A 23,116-nucleotide genomic window follows, 5' to 3' on the forward strand; every position below is an offset into this window, starting at 1 on the left:
TCCTGAGTTCGATTAGCTTGAAATTCCACTGTTCCGGATGGGAGGTTCCAGAGGCCTTGAGGCACACGTGAAGTCAATGACGAAACATAGCCTCCCTCTCCTGCTTTATGAACACCTACCGTACTGTAACAATGACAGCCAAGGTTTTCTGCTTAAAGCACCAAGGCTTGACTTCCTGTAAAATGACTTTAACGCAGAATGTCCCTGGGATATTTTATTTTGCAGCACTTGAACTACATTTGAGGAAAATGATATTATTTCTAAAATAATGAACAAAATCACCAGGAAAGAAATTGCTTAATTCATATGATTATATATATTATGTTTGATTGCTGCGTGTTTATTTGAAGAGCAAAAGCAGGATTGCCAACTGTCAAACTCATCGCATTTCTCAGTAATGAGCATGTTGGTGGTGGGTGGGTTATTTGGGCTTTGTCATTGTCAGCGCACAACAATTAATATCACACAGCTTTTGCACCATACAATTTTCACCTGCAGACTACGTTTACAAAATTGCTTATTTAGTCATATCTGACAAATGGGTGCAAAATCCACATCTCTATTATGTGTCAAATTGAATCATATAGATAACAGATAACAGCCAAAATAAATTACCCTCAACTTATAAAAGATTGGTGACAATATCTGCAAAAGCTTTTCCTTATTTTTTTTTCTGGTTACAAATGCAACATTAATAGAATGTTATCAAATGCGTGTATGCCCTCGCATGGTAATGACTTGGATAAGAGATTAAATGAATGAATTATACAGTAATTGTTATTGTAAAGAGTTAAATGTGAAGAGTCAGAGTGGTCAGTGAAGTATCCTCATTCGCTTTTAAGCATGTGATTTATCTTTGCAGGACCTGATCCAGAATTCTCTGCAAGACAAGAAAAAACAACAATGCTACGTTATCTCCCGAGAAACAGATCAAAAACATATCTGTCTACTCTTAGACCTCCCTTCTCTTTTAAGAACAGCTCAACATCACTCAGGTAAGACTCCAGCTGCCAAACTGGCTTTCAATTCCATCAGCTTCGCCCCTGAGAAGGCTAAGCTCAGGTAGGGGAAATAATTATAGCTTGCTTTCTGACCATACACTATGCAATCATGCTCCTCTTACAGCACTGCACAACAGCTGAAATGAAATTTCAGCCAGCATTCACAACCACCCACCCTCTACACTGTGCTATTAGACCCTGCTGTGAGTCTTAGCTGGGCTCCCCCCTGCGTGTGCGTATGTGTGTGGGTTATAGAATTTCTGATGAAATGAGACCTCTAAAGCACACGGTGTTTGTTAGGGGAGGAACACACTCCTTTTCTCTCAGTCTCTGTGGTTGGGCCCAGCTAATGGTTTCATTTGAGAGGTGGCAAGGTCACACTGGCATCACAACTGCTCCATTTCACTAGGAAATAAAATATTCTTTTACAGAGTGATTTGACATCACACTTTTCTTCTACAGTTGCTGGCTGTGTCAGTAAACCACACGACTGTGATTTACTGTAGATTCACTGTTTTCTTAAAAATGAAAGGGAGGCCTGAGGCAAAACAGTTCCCAGTGTGCCTACACAGTGGCAAAAGAGAAATAAGCCTTTCAATTTTAGATCATATTGAATAAGATCATGGAAAAACACATGCACACACTGTCTCTCGCTCTGTCTCTCGTTTGCACACATGCACACACACACACACTGAGTCTGCCATAATTGTGTAATTATCTGTAAGACACTGGAGACATCTCTTCACATTTTTCACATCTCACCTGACTGACAGTCAATTCATTGTTCTGGTTATGTGAGAGAGTGAAGGCTCGATCATAAGGGAAGCTGAATGGATCTTTCTGACACTGCATGTCCTAAATATATCACTCATTTGCCACAGACCACTAACAGTTGAAGGATGTGGATGCTTCCATATCCTTCAACTGAGCTGCATCATGCCAGCATTGCCTAATGGATATAAGCTTTTGTAGTGCTACATTTCTGTAGCAGTGAAAGCCAAAGCGACACGGTTGTGTAAAGGGTGAAACAGGCTTAGCTTGTAATGCAGTAATGATTTTGTTCTGGCATGGCTGATAAGGAGGTTCTTTAATGCCTTCTGATTTTGAACACACCACAAATCACAGATTTCAAACAAATATGAGGATTTATGTTTAGATAGACCTTAATGTTGAATTTATTTTTGGCCATGCTCCAGTGTGAGAAATGACCGAGATATTAGCAGTTGAGCAGTGACCTCTGCTGGACAAGGATAAACTGTGTTCAATTTTTATCCTTTTGGATGCAGACACTTTATTCATTGATCATTACGAGTATGTCATCAGAATTTAACTGCAATAAATTGAAAATATCTAAATATATATTATAATTTTGTTTGTTTTTTTTATAGAACTTAATTTGTGTTTAGCTTCTCATACATGTTAACATGTTAAAGAATGACTGGTCTCTCTAAATTTGTGCTTATATTTTCATTAATAAATCCACTCAAAAATAATTAAAATATTTGCGTATTACTGGAGTATATATAATACTATGCAAAAAGGTGCAAATGTCTTGAGCCACCCCTTAATTCTTTATATTTTGCTTCAAGAGAGCCAGACTTTCTTGTAATTTTGAAGAGTGGTCTTGACCTAAAGTCCTCCAGACTTTCTGAAGGTCTTTCAAAGTTTTTCTGCGGACACTAGCTGCCTTTTTACTCATTTTCAGTCCAGCAGCTTAACACTTACCTATGAATTGTTCAAAAAGGCACCTAACTCAAGGGGTGAACAGTGTTTTGTCTACACATACATGTACCAGAGACAACCTACTAAAGACCCAATTTTAAACTGTATTTTTAGGCACTCTGTTACTAGCAGCTAGTCACAAAACAAATAATTTGCTCTCATTTCTTTGGCTGAAAAATGCCAAAGATAACACAGTCTGACAGGCATAAAATTGTATTTTTGCACCAACAAGGTGATTTCCAAAGAGCTATTAGCTTAAAATTTGACATGTCTCTGCATGGTACTAATCCAGGAAAAAAATCCAGCAGAGACCTTACACGGGACCTGAGAGATGCATCTGGCCCCTCAATTGAACCATCTACTCATCAGAAATGGTCTTAATGGAAGGGTTGTAATGATAAGTGCTAACAAAGGTGTCACCCATAGATGGCAGTATAACATCAGTAGACCACACATACAGAGAAAATGCTACAGAAAGTGGGCGGTACCTATGAGAGATCCCGTGGGAGCATAAGAATAAACAGCTTTCTGAAGCTATAACAAGATTTTTGAGCAGCACTGTACTGAAACTAGTATTTGATGTTTTGTTATGTATAAACAAGAACATTACAAGGGTGGCTGTTAGGAAGCCATTCTTAAGGAAGGGAAACAGGGAGTAAAGGCTGAGGTTTGCCAGATTACACAAGAACTGGACTGAAAACCAGTGGCAGCTGGTCTTATATAGGGGTTGACCAAATGTGAAATTTTGTTTCCACTTGTCAGTATGTACAGAGGAGGTGAGGAGTGAGCTACAACAATAAGCATCTACAACAATCTGTAAAACATGGCAGAGACTCTGTCAACGTTTGGGGCTGCATTTCAGCCAGTTGTGGTGGGGATCTTGCCAAAATTAAATTTAATTATGAACCCAGAAAAGTACCACCAGATTTTGATCCACCATGCAATACCATTATTATTAAAGCAGTGTGGGATTATATCATCATATTGACGGAGAGTGGAACTAAAGGCAGCCAAGATCCAAAGAAGAGATTTGAATGTCCTTCAAGAAGCCTGGAGAACTATTGCGGAAGACTTCTTAAAGAAACGACAAGAAAGCTGTGAAGAGAGTTCAGACTGTGTTGCATCAATTTCCCATTTTCTAGCAACATATAAAGAAATGAGGGCCAGCACAAGATTTTTGTGCAGTACTGTACTGATAATATACCTAAATTGCCATCAAATATTCAGTGCTGATATTCCTTTGAACATTTGTGCATTTGTTATCCTGACTTGCAATTATAAGACGACTGTGTTCAACATAGTTTGATATTACTATAGTTTTTATGTAAATAAAGGTAAAAAAAAAGCACTTGGCTGGCAAATGCTTTGTAAAAAGTATTCAAATTTGACATCAACACCCTTGTGTAATGTTTAACAGCACAAGATGTGAACTTAAAAATTTACATCTTTTGGATTTCTCTGGGTACAACTCACAGCCATCTTCCTACCACTTATCCAACCAGCGAGCGGGGCTGGAGCCTATCCCAGCTGGCGTTGAGCTAGAGGCAGGGTACAGTCTGGATAGGTTGCCAGTCCATCCGAGGGCTAACACAGAGAGTTTCTCACATCCACGGCCAATTTAGAATCACCAATTAATTCCACACAAATGTCTCTCAACTGTGGGGCAAGTGAGAAAATCCAAAATCAGGACAAAAACTTTACCAGCAGGTTACAACGCAAAAGGTTCTTGCTGTGAGGTGATAGTGCTAACCTGTGAACCACTGTGCCATCCTTTGGATCAGTTTTTCTTGTGTTCTCTTTTGTACTTCAGGAGCATTTATGAATTTATGTCGACAGTTTTCATCTACAATAATCGATGTTCTGGACTGATTTTTATACCAAAATCATCCAAACTCTACCTTTTTAAAGACCTCGGCCCGCAGTCTGTTGGTTTGAGATACAGCCCTCTTTTTTTCCTCCTCCTTCCTCTTTGTAACCTCTGGCAGCATGTTGTAAATCCTACAGAGAGAAAAAGGCATATTCATACACAGCGGGGGAATATAGTATCAGAAGTTTGAGGGTGGCTGAGCCATGCCAGCAGACTGGCATAGTAGAGACAAGGTTTTATCTAGTGAGACCACAGCCAGTGAAAAACCTGGATCCACTGATAAACAGGTCTCGCTCAGACTCCTTTTTCATTCCCACAACTATAGCCAATTTGTCAAGAGATCCTCCGAGTCAGATAATGCTGCTTTTGAAAAAAAAAAATTACAATGGGCAGCCATCATCTGATCAGGTGTGCCTTTCCAGATAAGGGAAGAAAAAAAAACAGATAAGGTATACAGAGGAAAGCTCATATCTCCTGCCAAGACATTTGGGCGTCAAAGATCTATTGTATCCATACAGTATGTGTATGTGTGAATGTGCATTGTGTGCATTCCAGATATGACAAACAAGGTTGATGGATTGTGCTGAATTAAAAAAAAAAAATAACAACAACAAAGAGCAATGAGAGGAAGAGTGACAATGTCTGACTTGGGTTTGATCTAGAGAACTCACCGTCTGGACCTCAGCTGCATCTCTCTACTCGATATGGACCTCTCTCTAGGCTTGAAAAGGTTATCTAGGACACACACAGACACGCACAAAAATGAGATGCACACACACACACACACACACACACACACACACACACACACACACACACACACACACACACACACACACACACACACACACACACAGGAATAACAAATAAGAATTAAAATGTAAATGAATCTCGCATATGTAAATGAACACTGAGGGGCTGTGTGTGTGATCTCTCTGTTTCAGACAGTTACCCACACACACACACACACACCTCAGTATTAACACAAGCACTCACAAACACACACACACACACATGGACAGATATCAAACCCACACACATGCCAAGTATGGGCATATCTAGTCCTACTAACTCTGTTTATAATAAGAATCCAAACTTCAGTCAGAGATGACTGTGAGCTATTCATGGTTCCTAATTTAACGACCCCTCCATGACCTTCCACAACAAAACTGGAGCCCAGAGAAGATCTGAAAATGCATTCCTTCCAGCTTCAGAAAAAAACAAGCTGTTATCCAGCTAAAAAAAGCCCCCCCTCCCCATGATAATTATGTGAACACATTTTTGATGTGTTGATGCTTTTAAAATTAGGATGCATTCACGAAATTCTGATATTCAAACATAAACGATTATTATGGTCTATGTTTATCTTTTTTTAAATCTCATCTATTCCCTGCACGCAGACTGAAATGAAAATGATAAAATGATGGTTTAACTGATTTGCAGTACTAGATAACGGCCAGCAGAGAGCAAAGTTGGATAAATGCCACTACACTTTAAAGGGAATAAAATGTAAAAGTTTCCCTTTTTTTTTTTCAGACCACTGCAGTTTAGATAGGTTAAAAAGAATTACTGGAGAAACAATTCACAGTTCCTCAAAATGCCAGCAAAATTCAATATCTTATGACCACAAGTTTCTTATTTAATTATTTCTCACTCTTTGTGTGTGGGGTGTCTCCAGAAAACTACACTGATTTGAGAAGCCTTCATCCCAGTGGTTCATGGATTTGACAAATGTTTCTGTCTCTGTAGAAGTGACAGAAGAGGCGGGATACATGGTAAAAGATCAATATAGAAGATGAGGGCCTACTTTAGACTGAATCCTATCTGATCCACAGAAGCTACACTGTGAATTGCCTGCTGCTGTCACAAGAGCTGGTGCCTCACTTCTACTTCCACAACCACCAGGATCTTTCATCACATGACTTACAGCTCCTGGTATGCTGCTGCCATCTGACAGCAGCATCAAATCATTCAGATTGGTTGGCCACTGATTATGTGGGTGATATTATATATATATACTAAGTGGCTTACTTCTGCTCCAGGTTTCAACCTGGGTTATAGCTGTACTTACCACTAAGTGGATCTGGTGTGGTGCAGTTCCTCTTTTGCTTGACTTGAGTTCCCCCAGGGCCTTGCATCAGGTCTGGATTGAAGTCCTGCAGTGCTTTCCTTATCCTAGCCCTCTGCTCCAACCTCCTCAGCCGACCCTGAGACCGGCTGATGAAGTCTGGCCTGAAGAGCTCCAAAGCCTCCTGGGGTTGGGTGGTGGTGGGGTGGGGGTGGGGGATATATACAGCACAGTAAGCTGCTTGTTTGTGGGAAGAATAGAGTACAACTCATATACACTAATCCTGTGGAAAGAGAAAGAAAATCTTCACTGGGTTGAAATCTATTCTGAAAACATCCATAATCTTTTTCTTAACCTTGGAAAATCCTCTTCACATCCTTGTAATAGCTAGGAGGTGTAGGCAACATGGAAATATTATGCTTAGCTTTAGTGGAGATAAAGGTAGAGAAGCTTTGCTCATGGGGGGGAGGGAGCTTCACAAACCTCATTGGATCTTTACCCATCACAGCAATGAGATAAAACTACAAAAACCTTTTTAAATAGCAAAAAGAAAAAAGAAATAAAATTCCCTTCTCAACTTGATGAAACTTATGTGTCAGAATATGTGGAGTGTAGAGGTCTGGATCCTAATCCACAAAGCTAGAGGCAAAATGACTGGGCCTTAATTTCAGCCAAAAATAGAAGTCCAAAATAAGTCCAAGCTGAGCAAATAATGAAGAAGCACAATCTGAATGACAAACTGGATAATTACAAAGGAGAAAGTAAAATTGATGCAAGGAGTGAAAGTAAACAAACCTTCAAAGTAAAACAGGAAGTAAACAAAACACAAAAACTAAGATAAAGAAGATTCGCATTCAACATGGGGGGGGGGGGGGGGGGGGGGGGGGCAAGAACAGAATACATTAACTAAACATAAAAAAAGGAAATAAGGATCATAACCGAGGACCATGACATTCCCACTTCCAAAGTCTCTTTAAGTTTAGGATTCTTAGTGAATATATTTGAGTTTGGGTTTTATATAGTGTTTGAAATTTTGAAACTCTTGATTCCTGGTTTTGTTCCTTTAGTATTCTAAAAGTGAGCTTGATTGCTTGTGATGTGGTTGAATCTTTGATTTCTGTTTTTGCTTCATGATTTTTCTGTTTTGCGATCTTGTCTGGGTTAATGTTGTCATTGTTATCCTGGTATGCCGAGTTTTAATTTTATTGTAAAATGTGAGCTCTTGTCTATATGGAAGTATTGGATTGCTGTTTTCTTTTTTAATATTATTCTGTTATATTGAGTTTGAGTTGAGTATCTTTGTGTTCATGAAGTTTGAATGCCAGTTAAGTTGACTTACTGTTTCAGTATTGGGTTGTGAATCCTTGGTCAGCTTCAGTTTCTCAGATGAGTGTGTTATTTTTCATGAGTGTAGTTCCCTTAGTGTTTACCTAACTGTTCCTTCCGCTGTCTTATTTTACTACAGTCCCCCCAAGTTAGTTTATTCATGTAATGTCCTAGTTTCCATTTTTTATTCATTTCCTGTTTTATTCTGATAAATAGTTTCCACTTATGCATTGATATTTGGTTTCTCATTCCTGGTCTGTCCTCTGTGTATAAATAGCCCTGCCCTCTTTTTTGTTGGTGTGTCTGTTTTGCCTCCTGTTTTCTTTGAGAAGGTTTCTGTGTTTCAATTTCACAGGTAGATGTTCTGAATCTGCAATTGAGTCCACTTTTGAACTAAAATATAACAATGACAAAAACCAGCCAAAGTAAACAAGCTCTTCAATCACCCCTTGAGATGCTGCTGCTGCTGTTGTGCAGATGTTTATTTCAACAGGAAAACAAATTAATGCTCTCTGTGCGGGAAACCTTAACTGAACAATCTACAAGGTTGAAGGTTTTAAAGGTTCCACATGGCACGTACACAGCACTCTTCAGTTTTATGTGGTTGTAGTGTGACAATACCAAACTGCTTTTTGTGGTATTTTCTTTACTCCAAAACAACCTTTGACTTGTTGGTCTTGATTCTGTGCTTTGTAGAATAATTTTTTTTTTTTTGTTGAATTTCCATCCACGGTTGCTTTGCTCGCCTTCAATTTTTTTTTCTTTGATGGATTAAACACAGTGAAAAGAGAAGAAATTTGGAAGTCAATTTGCCACTGGGAGCTCAAATCTTTTTTTTTTCTTTCCTTGAAATTGCATTTAATAATATCTTTACAGCTGAAGTAGAGCCTTAAATAGTTCCAGTAAGAATAATTATGTGTTTTTTATGACTTTTGTGCTCATTTTAGAATTGATTCCAAGTTTTTAAAAACTTGGAATCAAAAACATACGTATATGCAAGTTCTGCTGAAACATGATTCGATCTAAAAAGTAGTTTTCCATGATTCTGCAAAATCGAAACGGCAAAAACAAAGTTTCAATTTCAAGAATAAAGTCAAATTGTTGAGAATAAAATTGTTACTATATTGTGATGGGCATGATGCATGTGTTATAACAGAATATCATTTTGGAATTTGGGGCTGATGAGCAGCTGAAATCCTTTATCAAGTACAAGTAGGAATGAGCAAATATTTCAAACCAATCTCAGTTTCACAATTTCATAGTCTTTTTTTTTTTTTTTTTACCATTTTCAGTAATGTAATTTAAATCATTTGCAAGTCACTGCATTATGTTTTTGTGCATATTTTAGACAGCATCCCAATTTTGGGTATTTATTTTTGTATTGTAGCTTTATATACAGTTTCTCACTTTGCAAGCACAAGATTGGTTTGAAGGGAAAATCCTTTTACAATTTTTAGGAGTACTAATGCATAGGTGAAAGAGATGTGGAGCAGGAATATATTATGAGAACTACACATATTGCTCAAAAAAATTCGGTTAAATTAAATTTTATTTATTAAATTTTTATTTTATTTATTAAATTTTTATTTATAAGTCACAACAACAGTCGACTCAATGCACTTTAGGTATATTGTAAGATAAAGACCCTGTAATAATACAGAGAAAACCCCAACAATCAGACGACCACTATGAGCAAGCACTTTGTGACAGTAGGAAGGAAAAATGCCCTTTTTTACAATAAGAAACCTCCAACAAAACCAGGCTCAGGGAGGGGCAGCCATCTGCCGCAACCGGTTGAGAGTGAGGGAAAGGAGACAGGACAAAAGACACACTGTGGAATAGAGTCAGAGATGAATAATAATGAAAGATTAAATGCAGGGTGGTATATTAAGAAATGGAGAGTGAAAAGAGGTGAATGAAGAAGAAACAGAGTGCATCATGGGAATGCCCAGCAGCCTAGGCCTGTTGCAGCCTAAGGAAGCGTTCGGGGTAACCTGATTCTTTTTTAAATCAGAGTATAGCATCAAGTCAATTAATCTTCTGGTATATTGATCTGGTCAGTTAAGTAGCAGAGAGGGTTGTTAATACCCCCCCCGCCCAAACAGATTTTTTTTTTCCTTCCTCATCTTTTTTTTTTCCTAGTTTTGCATTTGGCTAAGGTCAGTGTCACTGCTGATAGCACGAGGCGATACCTGGACCCTACAGACATTGCACAGGTAGTCCAACTCCTCCAGGATGGCACATCAATACAACAGGATGTGCAAGGATGAACACTGCCAGAGCCCTACAAAATGACCTCCAACAGGCCACTGGTGTAAATGTCTCTGATGGTGGTCTGAGGGCCTGACATCCTCTAGTGGGCCCTGTGTTCACTGCACTGTGGAGCCCGATTGGCATTTACCATAGAACCAGAACTGACAGGTCCACCACTGGTGCCCTGTTCACAGATGAGAGTAGGTTCACCCTGAGCACATGTAACAGACATGAAATGGTCTGGAGAAGCACTGGAGAATGTTATGCTGCCTATAACATTGTTCAGCACGACCACTTTGGTGGTAGGTCAGTGATGGTCTGGGGAGGCATATCCGTGGAGGGACGCATAGACCTCTACAGGCTAGGTAATGGCACCCTGACTGCCCTAGGTATCAGAATGAAATCTGTGAACCCATTGTTCACCCCACATTGCACCCTACATTGGTGCAGTGGGTCCTGGGTTCCTCCTGGTGCACGACAATGCCCGGCCTCATGTGAGGAGAGTATGTATGAGTTCCTGGAGGATGAAGGAATTGATACCACTGACTGGCCCCCACACTTGCCTGACCTAAATCCCATAGAACACCTCTGGGACATTAAGTTTCAGTCCATTAGGTCGCACCTTAGACTTTCCAGGAGCTCAATATATATATATATATATATATATATATATATATATATATATATATATATATATATATATATATATATATATATAAAAATAAACGGTACAGAAAAGTGACTCATACTTTGAGGCTGAGAGTTTTGGGAGTGCCTTCCAGAGAACTGGCCTTCAGTTGGGAATGATAATAACAGGTCTTATCCGAAGTGGAAACTCTTTCAGGTTCTGTGGAACAGTCATCTTTTTGTCCTTTGCAGGTCTCTTCACTTGCTGCTTGGTTGCTCCGTGTTCTTGAGTTCACTTGAGAGACACAGGCAGAAGTGAAATTTAATTTGGCAAGTCTTGTCACTCAACACCAAAATAGATTTCAAAGAGCAAGATGATTTTCTCCATTTCACAAGCAAAAATAATTTAAAGTGGTGTTTGCAGTTTGTTACAGTTAATTTCTTTCTGTCTCTGTAATAAAGATTTCACAATATGCTTAACCTCCAGCTAAACTTTTATCATCTGCAAAGGGATACACACACACACACACACACGAGTGTGCGCACACACACGCGTGCACGCACACACAGAGATAGAAAAACCCAGAGGAAACATGAGTGTGGCCGATGAATAATGTAAAAGATGGCAGTGCATCCATCCAGCCCCCGTAACCCCATTCCTGTAGCTTTTGTAGAATATATATCTCCACTGAATACCCTGCCATAACCATATGGCACGTATGTAGAGCACTATTACAAAGTAATGTCACCAGTCAAGCTATTTCTATAGGATGTAGTTTTCTCTTTGGGCTTCACAATAAACTCCAGTGAAAATGATGTCGTCCATTAAGAACCTTTCAGCTTACATCAAGTGTATAATATAAAATGAATACTTAGGAGATGATTATTTGGCTATGACCTCATCTGCCAGTGCTGTAGGTCTGTTGGTTTCCTGTTTACATGGTTAGCTACTAACAACTGAGTTGATTTTGTCAGTTTTAGAAGTGTAGGTAGGCTGACTTTACTAACTTTGCACAAATCCTGGGTAACTCCTTCCCCATTTTTCTTCTTTCCCCATTATTCTTCAAATATTGTATTTAACAATAGGCCATCTTGTAGTATGACACTGAAAAGCTCAGGGCTGCTGAACAGCTTAATTTTTTTCAAGGTCAGTTTGCTATCTTAATTACCATTTTCTGATTTTCTGTTTTGGTAAAATATACAGCAGCGATTTTTATGCAGAAGTGTAAAAAGTAAAAGGAGGATGAAAGAAAGTGTTTGCACTTTATTAAAGTCTACAGCTGAGCTGAGTGTGTGCTTGTACCAGCTGGGATTTATTTAAACAATGTGAATGTACAGTAGGATAAGTGTGGTAGGTGTGTGTGGGTCTATTATCAATGCATGAAGTATAAATCAAACGGTGACAGGCAGAGTGAAAAAAAATTGAGACTTTCTACCCTTTTAGACCACATTTAGATTACTTTCACACCTCTAGAATAATGTGATCTTATCTACAGTAGCTTTAGAATATATAACCCACTCAAACGAATATACAGATCAATTGGCATGGATATTTAAAATTTTTAGAATTCTGAATCAAAGTGATGAAATTCATACCTGAGCCAGTATTGAAAGTGTGTTGCCTGTGCCTGAAATTTCTCCATGCACAGAAGCCTGCCTCATCTGCATTCCCCTTCTGTGTGCCAGCCTTTGTGTTTGAGGGGCCTGGCCCTCTGAATGACAATAATCCCAAAGTAGTGCTGAGGCAGTTCGTGTCTGAATCATCACTCTTGCTGTTAACACCATGAGCGGGTGGTGTTCGGTCGAACTTGTGGCCCTTGTGCTTTGATACAGGGTCTCTGCAGTGACCTGAAGCGCTCTCTCGTCCGCTACGTTGGTTGGTGCCCAACATGGTTGCTTTGGATTTCACATAACCCTCATTTTTTTTGACTGGTTTGATATCTTTAGAGGATCTGTGGCAGGATGAGGCACTGAGGCGCACTGACAAAGTAGACTTATACAAAGCTGGTTTACGTGGTCCTTCCCCCTCTAGTTCCACAAGGGAAATACAAAGTGACTTGTCCAAAAACACAAAGGATCTAGTGCACCTCATAGGCACCTCGCAATAAACACAAGCCCGGTAAGAAGGCTGTGAGGAGAACAGGCTCTTAACTGAGCCACCAATCACTTCCCGCTTTCTGTCCTCCTCTGTATAGCTCACTCTGCACTGTACAAGTTGTACTTTATTCTTTCCAGGATCTTTCACTGCCAATCCATCAGCTGGTGAGTAGGCCCATCTGAAGTCATTTGGCATCAGGTAGGTAGGATTCTGTCTGCACATGTCCAGTTGGGAAACTGAGTCTCTCATGGTGAGTTTTGACTGGGCTCTCCTCCCAAAGGTTTTTGGTGCTTCTGGAGGAGTTGCTTCACAGGTTGAGTTGGAGTGGATTCCTTGGAGACTAAAAGTGATGGCAGGACCTCATGGGCTGCAGTGACGATGGAGGAAAATGTCTGTAGACTCTTTACAGCCACATCTGGGGGTACCTGAAATCTTAAATAAGTTGGAAACTCCACCGAAGGGTCCAGTATCTGTACCCGGAGAATAGGTGGACTCTGCTCTTGCTCTGAGAAACACACTCTCCTCACACTTACCTCTTACCCCCACCACACACCCAGTGACAGGACATTCCTGTGCAGTGAAGCGGTGATATCCGTATTTGAGGGCTATGAAAAGACAAAGAAAAGAAAAATGCCTTGTATCAGAGTCGTGCTCCAACTGTTCAGTTGATTCCCCTGCAAACTAAGAGGTTCTGTAGTTGAAATGAAACAAAGACAGACTGCAAATACAAAGATATTAACTGCTGTAATGTAACAGGGCAGACTTATCATCTGCTCTCCTGTGCTCCTTATTTCTTTATCTGTTGCTGTTTCCATGACAATGTGTAACTTGATGGACAGCATGTGGGGACAAATTATCCATGACATTTAAAATGAACAATCCAATTGGTCCTCTGAAAATAAAGATCAGTGTCTTCCCTATTTCTATTTCAAACTTCACATAAAAAAAAAAAAAAAAAAAAATCAAACATCAAACAAGACAGTTTCCTTTTGCCTTTGTAAGGATACTTTACTGGTTAATATTTTTTCCTTCTGATTGTGTTTGAAGGGCAAACAGTGTAACATCTTCCTCAAACAGCCCTTGTGTAGACTCACATCCTCAGGAGCTAAATATCAGGAGATGTTTACACAAATATAATTTGGATTAATGAATGACTTTTCCTCTTGCTTGAATGTTATTGTAAACCAATATTAAAGAAAACTTTAAACATAATTTAATTAGTTTTGAGAGCCAACATCGTAGAATTATAGATGAAGTGATAGTTATATATCAGTATTTGGTTATAAAATAAACATGTTTATTTTTTGCTGAATATTAGCCTTTAGCTGACAGCGGTCTCAAATCGTTTTTAACAATCAATTTAAATGCGTTTTGTTCATAAAGCATTCTGAGGAAAATATCAAGATTTTATTTTCATTTCATTGTCTTTTCCTCAGGCAAAACCATTTCCATCTTAAAGTAAGAAACCCCAGAAGTACACAGTGACTGATCACACCGTGCAGTAGTGAGTCCACCGAGTATTTGCAAACACAGTTTAGGTCATAGGTCTAGGTCATAAAACCTTGGTTACATAAAACCTTGGGTAGACAGATAAGTATAACCAGAGCTGTTTATTGATGTTAACTCTCAATAAGTTTGGAAAACCTCAGCTGTGGAAACCGACTGACAACCAGCTGTCTTTTAATTTTTCCATCTGTCAGCTCAAAAACAGAGAAAGAAACGTTAGCGCGCTGCAGCTTCCGATTTTTGACGGGGCTGCACACACCATGCACGACTTAAAAGAGAAGTCCACTTCAAAGGCATACTCCTCTACATGAAATACAATTATCAGACTTACCCATTCATCACAAAAGTACACCTATCCTGTCACAGAAAATGGTAGTTCTGCTAACACTTCAATATTGCGTTATTCACTTTATCATGCCATCATTTATTCCACGCTTGGAGCCATGTTCATTCCCACCAAGCAGCATCCAAAAGAAAAATCTCTCCCTCTCTCTTCCTTTCTGCTTCCCAGCTCAGCTGATGATGATTCTCCTAACATAGTTATCTGCCTGCTTGGCTGGCATATTTTGGATAATTTCTTGACACCATACAATAGCTTAAATGTTTTGGTCTATTGTTTCAGAAGGCAAAGGAAGGGGCCTTATCGACTCTTTTTATTCACCACTGAGCATAATTTAGTTTTTTAATCATGATACCCCAAGCGCACTGCTCTCTAAACAAAGCCCAATGTCATTATTATATTAAAAAAAACTGAGATTATTATGAATGGAGGCATAATTTACTCTTTAAATATACTTGTCAAGAATACAGAGTATTCATTCAGTGTTACACAATGTCACAGTGAGACCTTGCAAGTTTAAGTCTTGCTCTTGGCCCGTTAAGATGTTTGCGTGAAAGGTACACTGCATATAATACAAGGAAAGTAATTATGTTTACTGTGTGTGCTCCACTTTGAGGTGAATCACTTGGGAACTGAATGCAGGCCCGAACAACAACACTGAAATAGAAATTAATACATACATGGTTTTAGCCCACTTTTTCCTTTGATTTATTTTCTAGGCCAGAAAGTGTAAATGATGGAGCAATAACATTTTTTATATGTTGCTTCCACTAAAATAGGGGGGGGGGGGGGGGGGGGGGCTTGGTGTAGGAGAAAGGGACCATGAGCAGATATCTTAAAGGACGTATGACTTAACAAACAAACTGTCTATAGTGAACACTGGAGCAATGGACGCACATTAAATGAAGGAAAATGCTAACTTACAGCTAAATATCACATGTCCTAATAGAATTTTTTTTCTCTATAGCTCTACAGGGGTTGGACGATGAAATTGAAACACCTGGTTTTAGACCACAATAAGTATGGTGTAGGTCCTCCTTTTGTGGCCAATACAGCGTCAATTCATCTTGGGAATGACATATACTGTACAAGTCCTGCACAGTGGTCAGAGGGATTTTAAGCCATTCTTCTTGCAGGATAGTGGCCAGGTCACGACGTGACGCTGGTGGAGGAAAACGTTTCCTGACTCGCTCCTCCAAAACACCCCAAAGTGGCCCAATAAAATTTAGATCTGGTGACTGTGCAGGCCATGGGAGATGTTCAACTTCACTTTCATGTTCATCAAACCAATCTTTCACCAGTCTTGCTGTGTGTATTGGTGCATTGTCATCCTGATACATGGCACCACCTTCAGGATACAATGTTTGAACCACTGGATGCACATGGTCCTCCAGAATGGTTCGGTAGTCCTTGGCAGTGACGCGCCCATCTAGCACAAGTATTGGGCCAAGGGAATGCCATGATATAACAGCCCAAACCATCACTGATCCACCCCCATGCTTCACTCTGGGTATGCAACAGTCTGGGTGGTACGCTTCTTTGGGGCTTCTCCACACCGTAACTCTCCTGGATGTGGGGAAAACAGTAAAGGTGGACTCATCAGAGAACAATACATGTTTCACATTGTCCACAGCCCAAGATTTGCGCTCCCTGCACCATTGAAACCGACGTTTGGCATTGGCACGAGTGACCAAAGGTTTGGCTATAGCAGCCCGGCCGTGCATATTGACCCTGTGGAGCTCCCGACGGACAGTTTTGGTGGAAACAGGAGAGTTGAGGTGCACATTTAATTCTGCCGTGATTTGGGCAGCCGTGGTTTTATGGTTTTTGGATACAATCCGGGTTAGCACCCGAACATCCCTTTCAGACAGCTTCCTCTTGCGTCCACAGTTAATCTTGTTGGATGTGGTTCGTCCTTCTTGGTGGTATGCTGACATTACCCTGGATACCGTGGCTCTTGATACATCACAAAGACTTGCTGTCTTGGTCACAGATGCGCCAGCAAGATGTGCACCAACAATTTGTCCTCTTTTGAACTCTGGTATGTCACCCTTAATGTTGTGTGCATTGCAATATTTTGAGCAAAACTGTGCTCTTACCCTGCTAATTGGACCTTCACACTCTGCTCTTACCGGTGCAATGTACAATTAATGAAGATTGGCCACCAGGCTGGTCCAATTTAGCCATGAAACCTCCCACACTAAAATGACAGGTGTTTCAGTTTCATTGTCCAACCCCTGTATGTTAGCACACTGAAAGTTGACTCAGTAAAGATAAATCCTGAACATATTTGTGGGAAAAACTAAAATAAGCATGTTTTCATGCAGGACATAAAGAGTCACTGTTTTGGCGAGTAACCTGGTAATGTTAGAGTAAATTGATCTCACTTGGCTTCTGTAGCCCAAGCATGCTAGGTTTTTGCTCTGTCCTTTACACGTTGACTCTTTTCCAAAAATTGTTTAGCTGGTTCACATATACTTTCTTTACTAATCCCATTCACTGTCCCATTAGGGGTGTTGCAGTTTAGCAGTATTGAAAATAACTGTGATATTTAAAAAAAAAGAAACATAGATATCATGTTAATACAGTATTACATATACAGTATTTTGTAAATTATCAAATACCAGGATACATGCTGGCCACTTCATTAGTGGATGAAGACATGGCCAAGATGACCTGCTGAAGTTCAAACTGAGCATCACAATGGGGAAGAAAGGTGATTTAAGTGACTTTGAAGAAGGCTGTTGGGGCCAGGCGGGAAGGTCTGAATATTTCAGAAACTGCTGATCTACTAGGATTTTCCTGTGCAACCATTTCTTGGATTTATAGAGAATGGTCCAAAGAAGAGGAAAACTCCAGTGAGCAGCAGTTCTTTGGGTAAAAATGCCTTGTTGATGCCAGATGTCAGAGGAGAATGACCAGAGTGCTTTGAGCTATAGAAGCAGAAGACCACACTGGGTGTCATTCCTATCAACTAACAACAGGAAACTAAGGCTACAATTTGCACAGGCACAACCCAATTTGGACTATAGAGATTTGAAAAACGTTACCTGGTCTGGTGAGTCACAATTTCCACTGTGACATTTAGATGGTAGGGTGACAATTTAGTGTAAACAGCATGAAAGTATAGCTCCATCCTGCCTTGTATTAACCTTTCAGGCTGTTGCTGGTGGGTTATGGGAGGTATTTTTTGGCATACTTTGGGCTAACTGAGCATCACTTAAATGCCGCATGCCTTGAGTATTAATGCTGACCATGTCCATCCCTTTATGATAAGAGTGTTCCCATCTTCTGATGGCTGCTTCCAGCAAGATAACGCACCATGCTGCTGTAAATATTATGTAAAGCACCTTTATTATGTTTCTATTGTAACAGCTAGCACAAACTGCTGAAAAAAGTCCAGATGAGCACTATTTACAGTACTCCTGCCTCAGCAATAAGTGCCCCACTTTTTTGTTTTGTTTAATGTAGCTCTTTTTAAAAATAGTATCATATATTTATGATAAATTTTTAATTCACTGGCAATAACAACTAAGCTTGATGAAGAAGTGAAAAACAGGCACATTGTTTGGTCTTGCTCTATAGAATAAAGCCAGCCTCGTCCTTTAAAAGCAACCGTTATGCACCAACCAGTCAGTCTGTGAGAGACGGGGGGAAAAATATGCGAGACATGTATGTGAGAAAAATAGTAAGGTGCATGTGGAAAACAGAGTGACAGCACATAGACAGTGAACAGGGTTTGAACTTGGCAGATGCAACTATTTGCTTATTGTTGCATGCGTGGAAACCAGTGATTGAGTAAACCTTTGTGTTCCTGACAGTGCCAGGAACACAGAGGGAGGCAGTGGGACCCACAGCTGGTTAGGAAGCAGACAGGCTGTGCAGAACTGTGGGCATATGAGAGATAAACCCATCAGCACAGCCAGTGTTGAAATGAGGCTCACTGAGAGAGCTCTTGGACAAAATGCTGGTATGTGTCGTTATTAGCACAGGTTATTTCTGCCATGAACTAGTGTTATTAGTCTGGCGTTTCCCTTAATGGATGCAGTGTCTTTAATTTCTCTGCAAGCTTGCCTTTTTGAAAAAAATCCAGCTATTTTCCACTCTGTTAAATTATGAGTTAAATTATTGTTTGAACACACATGCACTACTGAGCAGTGTGTCACGGATTATGAAGAAAATGTACATGTTACATAAAGTGCATGCTCCTTGTTATGAGCTGTGGCAGTTACATCTTGTTTCTGTATTGGAGGAATTATTTCAAACTGAGTCAGGCATGTTGTAACATTCCTGACTGTGGGCCACTGGAATGTGGTCACAGTAATTAGTTTGAAATCAAAGTAAGAAAACTTAAATATTATGCCTCCAAAAAGCATTTTGAAGATTAGTTTTCCAAAAACTCTGTTTAATTTGGGTAGATTATATTGGTAATCCTATGAACATACAGTATTGTTTATGACATTATATTTCCATAAATGTGAAAATTACTATCCTATCATTTACTTTTAATATTTTTTTTTTCTGTACTGTAAAGAGCAATCCACAGTCTTACCCGATAATGAAGAGTATCCGTGTTAACGCGCTGGCTGTCCAACCCTTCCTCGGAGCAGATATAACCCCTTTTCAGCAGCTGCCACAGTGTGAGCTGTCCTGCACTCAACCAGGAGTATAACAGATCTGTTTAGTCATCAGGTAGCTGAGAGTGCTCTCTAGTATTTTCTTAAGCCGCAGCGGAAACTCCTCTCAGCTGACAGGGGCTTAAGGAGAAAAGCAAAACCAATCAACTAAGTCAATATGTTTATACAAATTACTCTGTGGGCTTAAGTTAGCCAACTGGGAGCAAAGAGATGAATATACTGTGCAAATGAAAGAGAAGTCCTTGGTAGAAGTTTAACAGTGATGGCTCTGGTGGACACACTTCAGTGAATTTTAATATTTTCCAGTTACTTCATTCTCCACAAATGCCTTTGGGTTAGTTGTGCTGGTTAGAAAACATCCCCCAGGGATTTCTGAAGCTTCCAGTTGTCCCTTAGGCCTTGTTTAAGTGGAGTCCTTCAGACAGTCAGCTCAGGCTGTCCTTTTCTCCTCCTCTGTCCCCAGGGCCTAGGCTCAGGTAGCAGAACAGGTGACTGACTCTCAGGTTTCAGTACATGCATAATAGCTCCCCAACGCACAAGTTATTAATGGAGTTTGAAGCTCTCCACAGCTCCTGCAGTTCACTTACTGACACAGCAAAGAAAAAAAAAAAAGAGAGAGAGAGAAAGTACAGCTGTTTGTACCCACTTTTACGCTTTCCAGTGCTTGCTCACACCAAGATGTTTTCCCAAAGCTGCTTTGAAAAGACATATATCTTGGAATAGGCAGACCTGAATCTACACAAAAGAACAGAGCAAGTAAAGGCAAAACTATAAATACATGTCTAGATTCAGTACGGTACTGAAAGTGCTGAATATTCAACTTATTATTTCTCCCTTATATGACACCCAGCCAAAGTAGGCTGGCATTAAAATCACACTAAAATGCAGTAAGTTTACACTTTCCCAATGATAAATTACCCAGTTACTCAACTAATACAGCAAAAACATTGAGGAATATTTCATTCTTGTCACTGCTCATGACCCAGTGCTTATACTGATATGTATGCTGAATGAAGCGAGGTAGTGATCAATGGTTCATATCTCTAGCGATTAATCAGAGGCATATGGTATTAAATAGGTGTAAATACACAGTGATCATTTTATAGTCATTCGGGGAAGATGGGATTTTTTTTTCTATTACAAGTGAACTCCTAGCTAAAGGCCAGCAGCAAAAAGAAAGGCCACACACAGAACTAGGGTACAAAGAGCAATTTATTTGACCTAAATAGACAAATTATTATACAAAGCTATGATGAGGGATAGCCGTGCAGAACCCAGTAGTGTTTGTAGGGAAAGGATAAGGACTGATATGGTGTGTTTGTGTTTTGGGCTTCCGATAACACAGATGAATCAGGCAGGTGGAGGAACAGTTAGCCCTGGGAGAAGGGTACAGATGGCCCAGAAGGGGAATCCTTTATGCTCTTCAGAGACCCAACCCAGATGTTGCAGGTTCAAGCAAATGAGCCTCCCAGCTATTTTGTCTCACTCAGTTGAATGCTGACCTATTTGTAAGTGTATACATCACAGTAGCAAAGAAAGTTATTCAACAATTTTCTTTTTCTTCTGCAAGTTGCTTTAACCCTTATATGCGTTCACTTTTTTGCTTACGTTTTTAGTGACCTGGGGTTAATCTGTACCCCATGGATTTAAACAAAGAAAGCATAGATATAACCATAAAATGAACTTTATTTCAACCAATAAATGAACACTGCATGCATCTAACCACCAAAGAAACACTGCATGCATTTAACCACCAAGCAAACACTGCATGCATTTAACCACCAAACAAACACTGCATGCACTTAAACTGAATTGGAATATTCTGCAAAACATTTATCATTAGCAACCTCATTCTGGATGAACATACCTAAAATGAAGTTACACAATACCAAGTAGCTGATAAGACTTGGGAGCAAAAATATCCAGATATATGTATAGAAAGACTAGCTAATTTCATCTAAATTTGTCTGATATGAAACCTTTTCAAAATATTTTTTATTACGACAAATCACTTTTTTCTGTGTTCACTGTACAATAACCTCCTCAAGTCCAAGGTAATGTCCTGTATTTCTAGCCATGCCAGATATGCTGACACTTTTTTATGTCTTATCCCTACTTATTCTCCCAGATCTTTTACAGTTGCAGCTGGATGTATATAGGATTTGATTCAAGTATTGTAGTCCTATCTACATACCTATCTATGTATATATATCTATATATATATATCTATATATCCTACCTATATAGAGATACCACAAGGTAGCAGTGCTGCATCAAAAAGAGACACCTTTTGGCAATGATGGAAACCCTGGGGTACAGAATTACCCCAGGTCCATAAAACTGTAACTTTCGCAATTGAAATGAATAAGTTAATAAGTGGCTATTGATTGATGAGGGCAATGCATAAAAAAAGGACCAGTAAGGACCAAGGAACAAACTCCTAAAAGGATTGCTCGATAACATTTACTCCAATAATATTATTTAAAAAAATTGGGACTTGGGGTACAGAATTACCCCAGGAACACATATTTTTCATAGTCATTTGTCAGTTAAGTAAAAAAAAAAAAAAGAAAAAAAAAAGAAGTTGCTTTTAAAAGCATCCTGGCATCCTTATTCTTCTTCTTATTTCTTCCTTTCTGAAAATTTGAAATCAATGTTCCTGCTTGAGAGCTCTGAGAAGGAACCTGGGAAAAACTGTGAAATAGCTTTTACTCACCATGTCTCAAGATATGTGCAGGGGTGGCTGTTCTGCACTAATCCTATTAAAATTCTCTTGTTGTACAGTACGTCCATCCTAAGTCTTCCAGCCATGTCACTTTTCATTTGATTGTCACCAAGCTTCATGGGGATTTGTGCAATCAATACTGAGCTCGAACACAATGTCAGGTTCATTAGACAAACTGTGAGCAAATTCTTTTCTCGCTTACCCTGAAGAACTCCTTCGCCTACATCAGAAATGCCACTGGTATATTGTACTAAAGCCCTCTTCAGCCCCAGAAGAACAATTCTAATCTCAATCATATAGTACACACACACACACACACGCGCGCACACACACACACACACACACACACAAGTGTGTTTTGCTATCTTTGTGGGGAATTTCCATTGACTTCCATTCATTTCTACAGCCTAAACCTTACCTTTACCCTTTTCCTAACCCTAACCATCACATACCTAACCCTAACCCTAACCTAAACTCAATTCATACCTTAGCCCTAACTCTGACCCCTGACCCAAAAACAGGGTTTCCCCTTGTGGGGACAAGGTTCCAGTCCCCACAAGGAGCAATTGGTCCCCACAACGTAGTATATGTCAGGAAAATTGTCCCCACAAGGTATTATAAACATACGCACACACACACACACACACACACACACACACACACACACACACACACACACACACACACACACACACACACACACACACACACACACACACACACACACACACAAAAACCTCTTGAAAACTCCAGCTTCCTCAAATCATAGAAGATGAGCTTTCTAATCAATGGAAAATCCCCTTCAGTTTCTTCATTATGTCATTCTCTTCTAGGTGGACAAAAGCTAAAAGTAACTTTGGTGCTTAAATGTTTCTGTCTTTTAATTGTATCATTAAATCATTAATTATTCAAACTGTGTACATCTGCAGTATATTGAATACACACA

General features: G+C 39.6%; 1 protein-coding gene across 1 annotated transcript; it reads right to left on the bottom strand.

Annotated features, from left to right (window-relative positions):
* Positions 1 to 249: 249 nt before the first annotated feature.
* Positions 250 to 12,755, bottom strand: LOC115793583 ((E2-independent) E3 ubiquitin-conjugating enzyme FATS). Its single transcript, XM_030748630.1, has 6 exons — positions 12,461 to 12,755; positions 10,987 to 11,159; positions 6,662 to 6,842; positions 5,262 to 5,325; positions 4,622 to 4,721; positions 250 to 880 (listed from the first exon to the last, which is right to left on the bottom strand). The coding sequence occupies exons 1-6, from the start codon at positions 12,753 to 12,755 to the stop codon at positions 851 to 853; spliced, it is 843 nt and encodes a 280-aa protein (XP_030604490.1). The 3' UTR covers positions 250 to 850.
* Positions 12,756 to 23,116: the final 10,361 nt, after the last annotated feature.

Source organism: Archocentrus centrarchus, chromosome 15 (assembly GCF_007364275.1).
Source record: "Archocentrus centrarchus isolate MPI-CPG fArcCen1 chromosome 15, fArcCen1, whole genome shotgun sequence".
NCBI lineage: Eukaryota > Metazoa > Chordata > Actinopteri > Cichliformes > Cichlidae > Archocentrus > Archocentrus centrarchus.

Excerpts from the sequence above, each read along its gene's own strand:
- LOC115793583 (XM_030748630.1), bottom strand. The coding sequence starts at position 12,755 with ATGTTGGGCACCAACCAACGTAGCGGACGAGAGAGCGCTTCAGGTCAC. Across the intron at positions 4,722-5,261 it reads ATGCAGCTGAGGTCCAGACG|GATTTACAACATGCTGCCAG; the intron begins GTGAGTTCTCTA and ends TTCTCTCTGTAG. Across the intron at positions 881-4,621 it reads GGGCCGAGGTCTTTAAAAAG|AGAATTCTGGATCAGGTCCT; the intron begins GTAGAGTTTGGA and ends CTTGTCTTGCAG.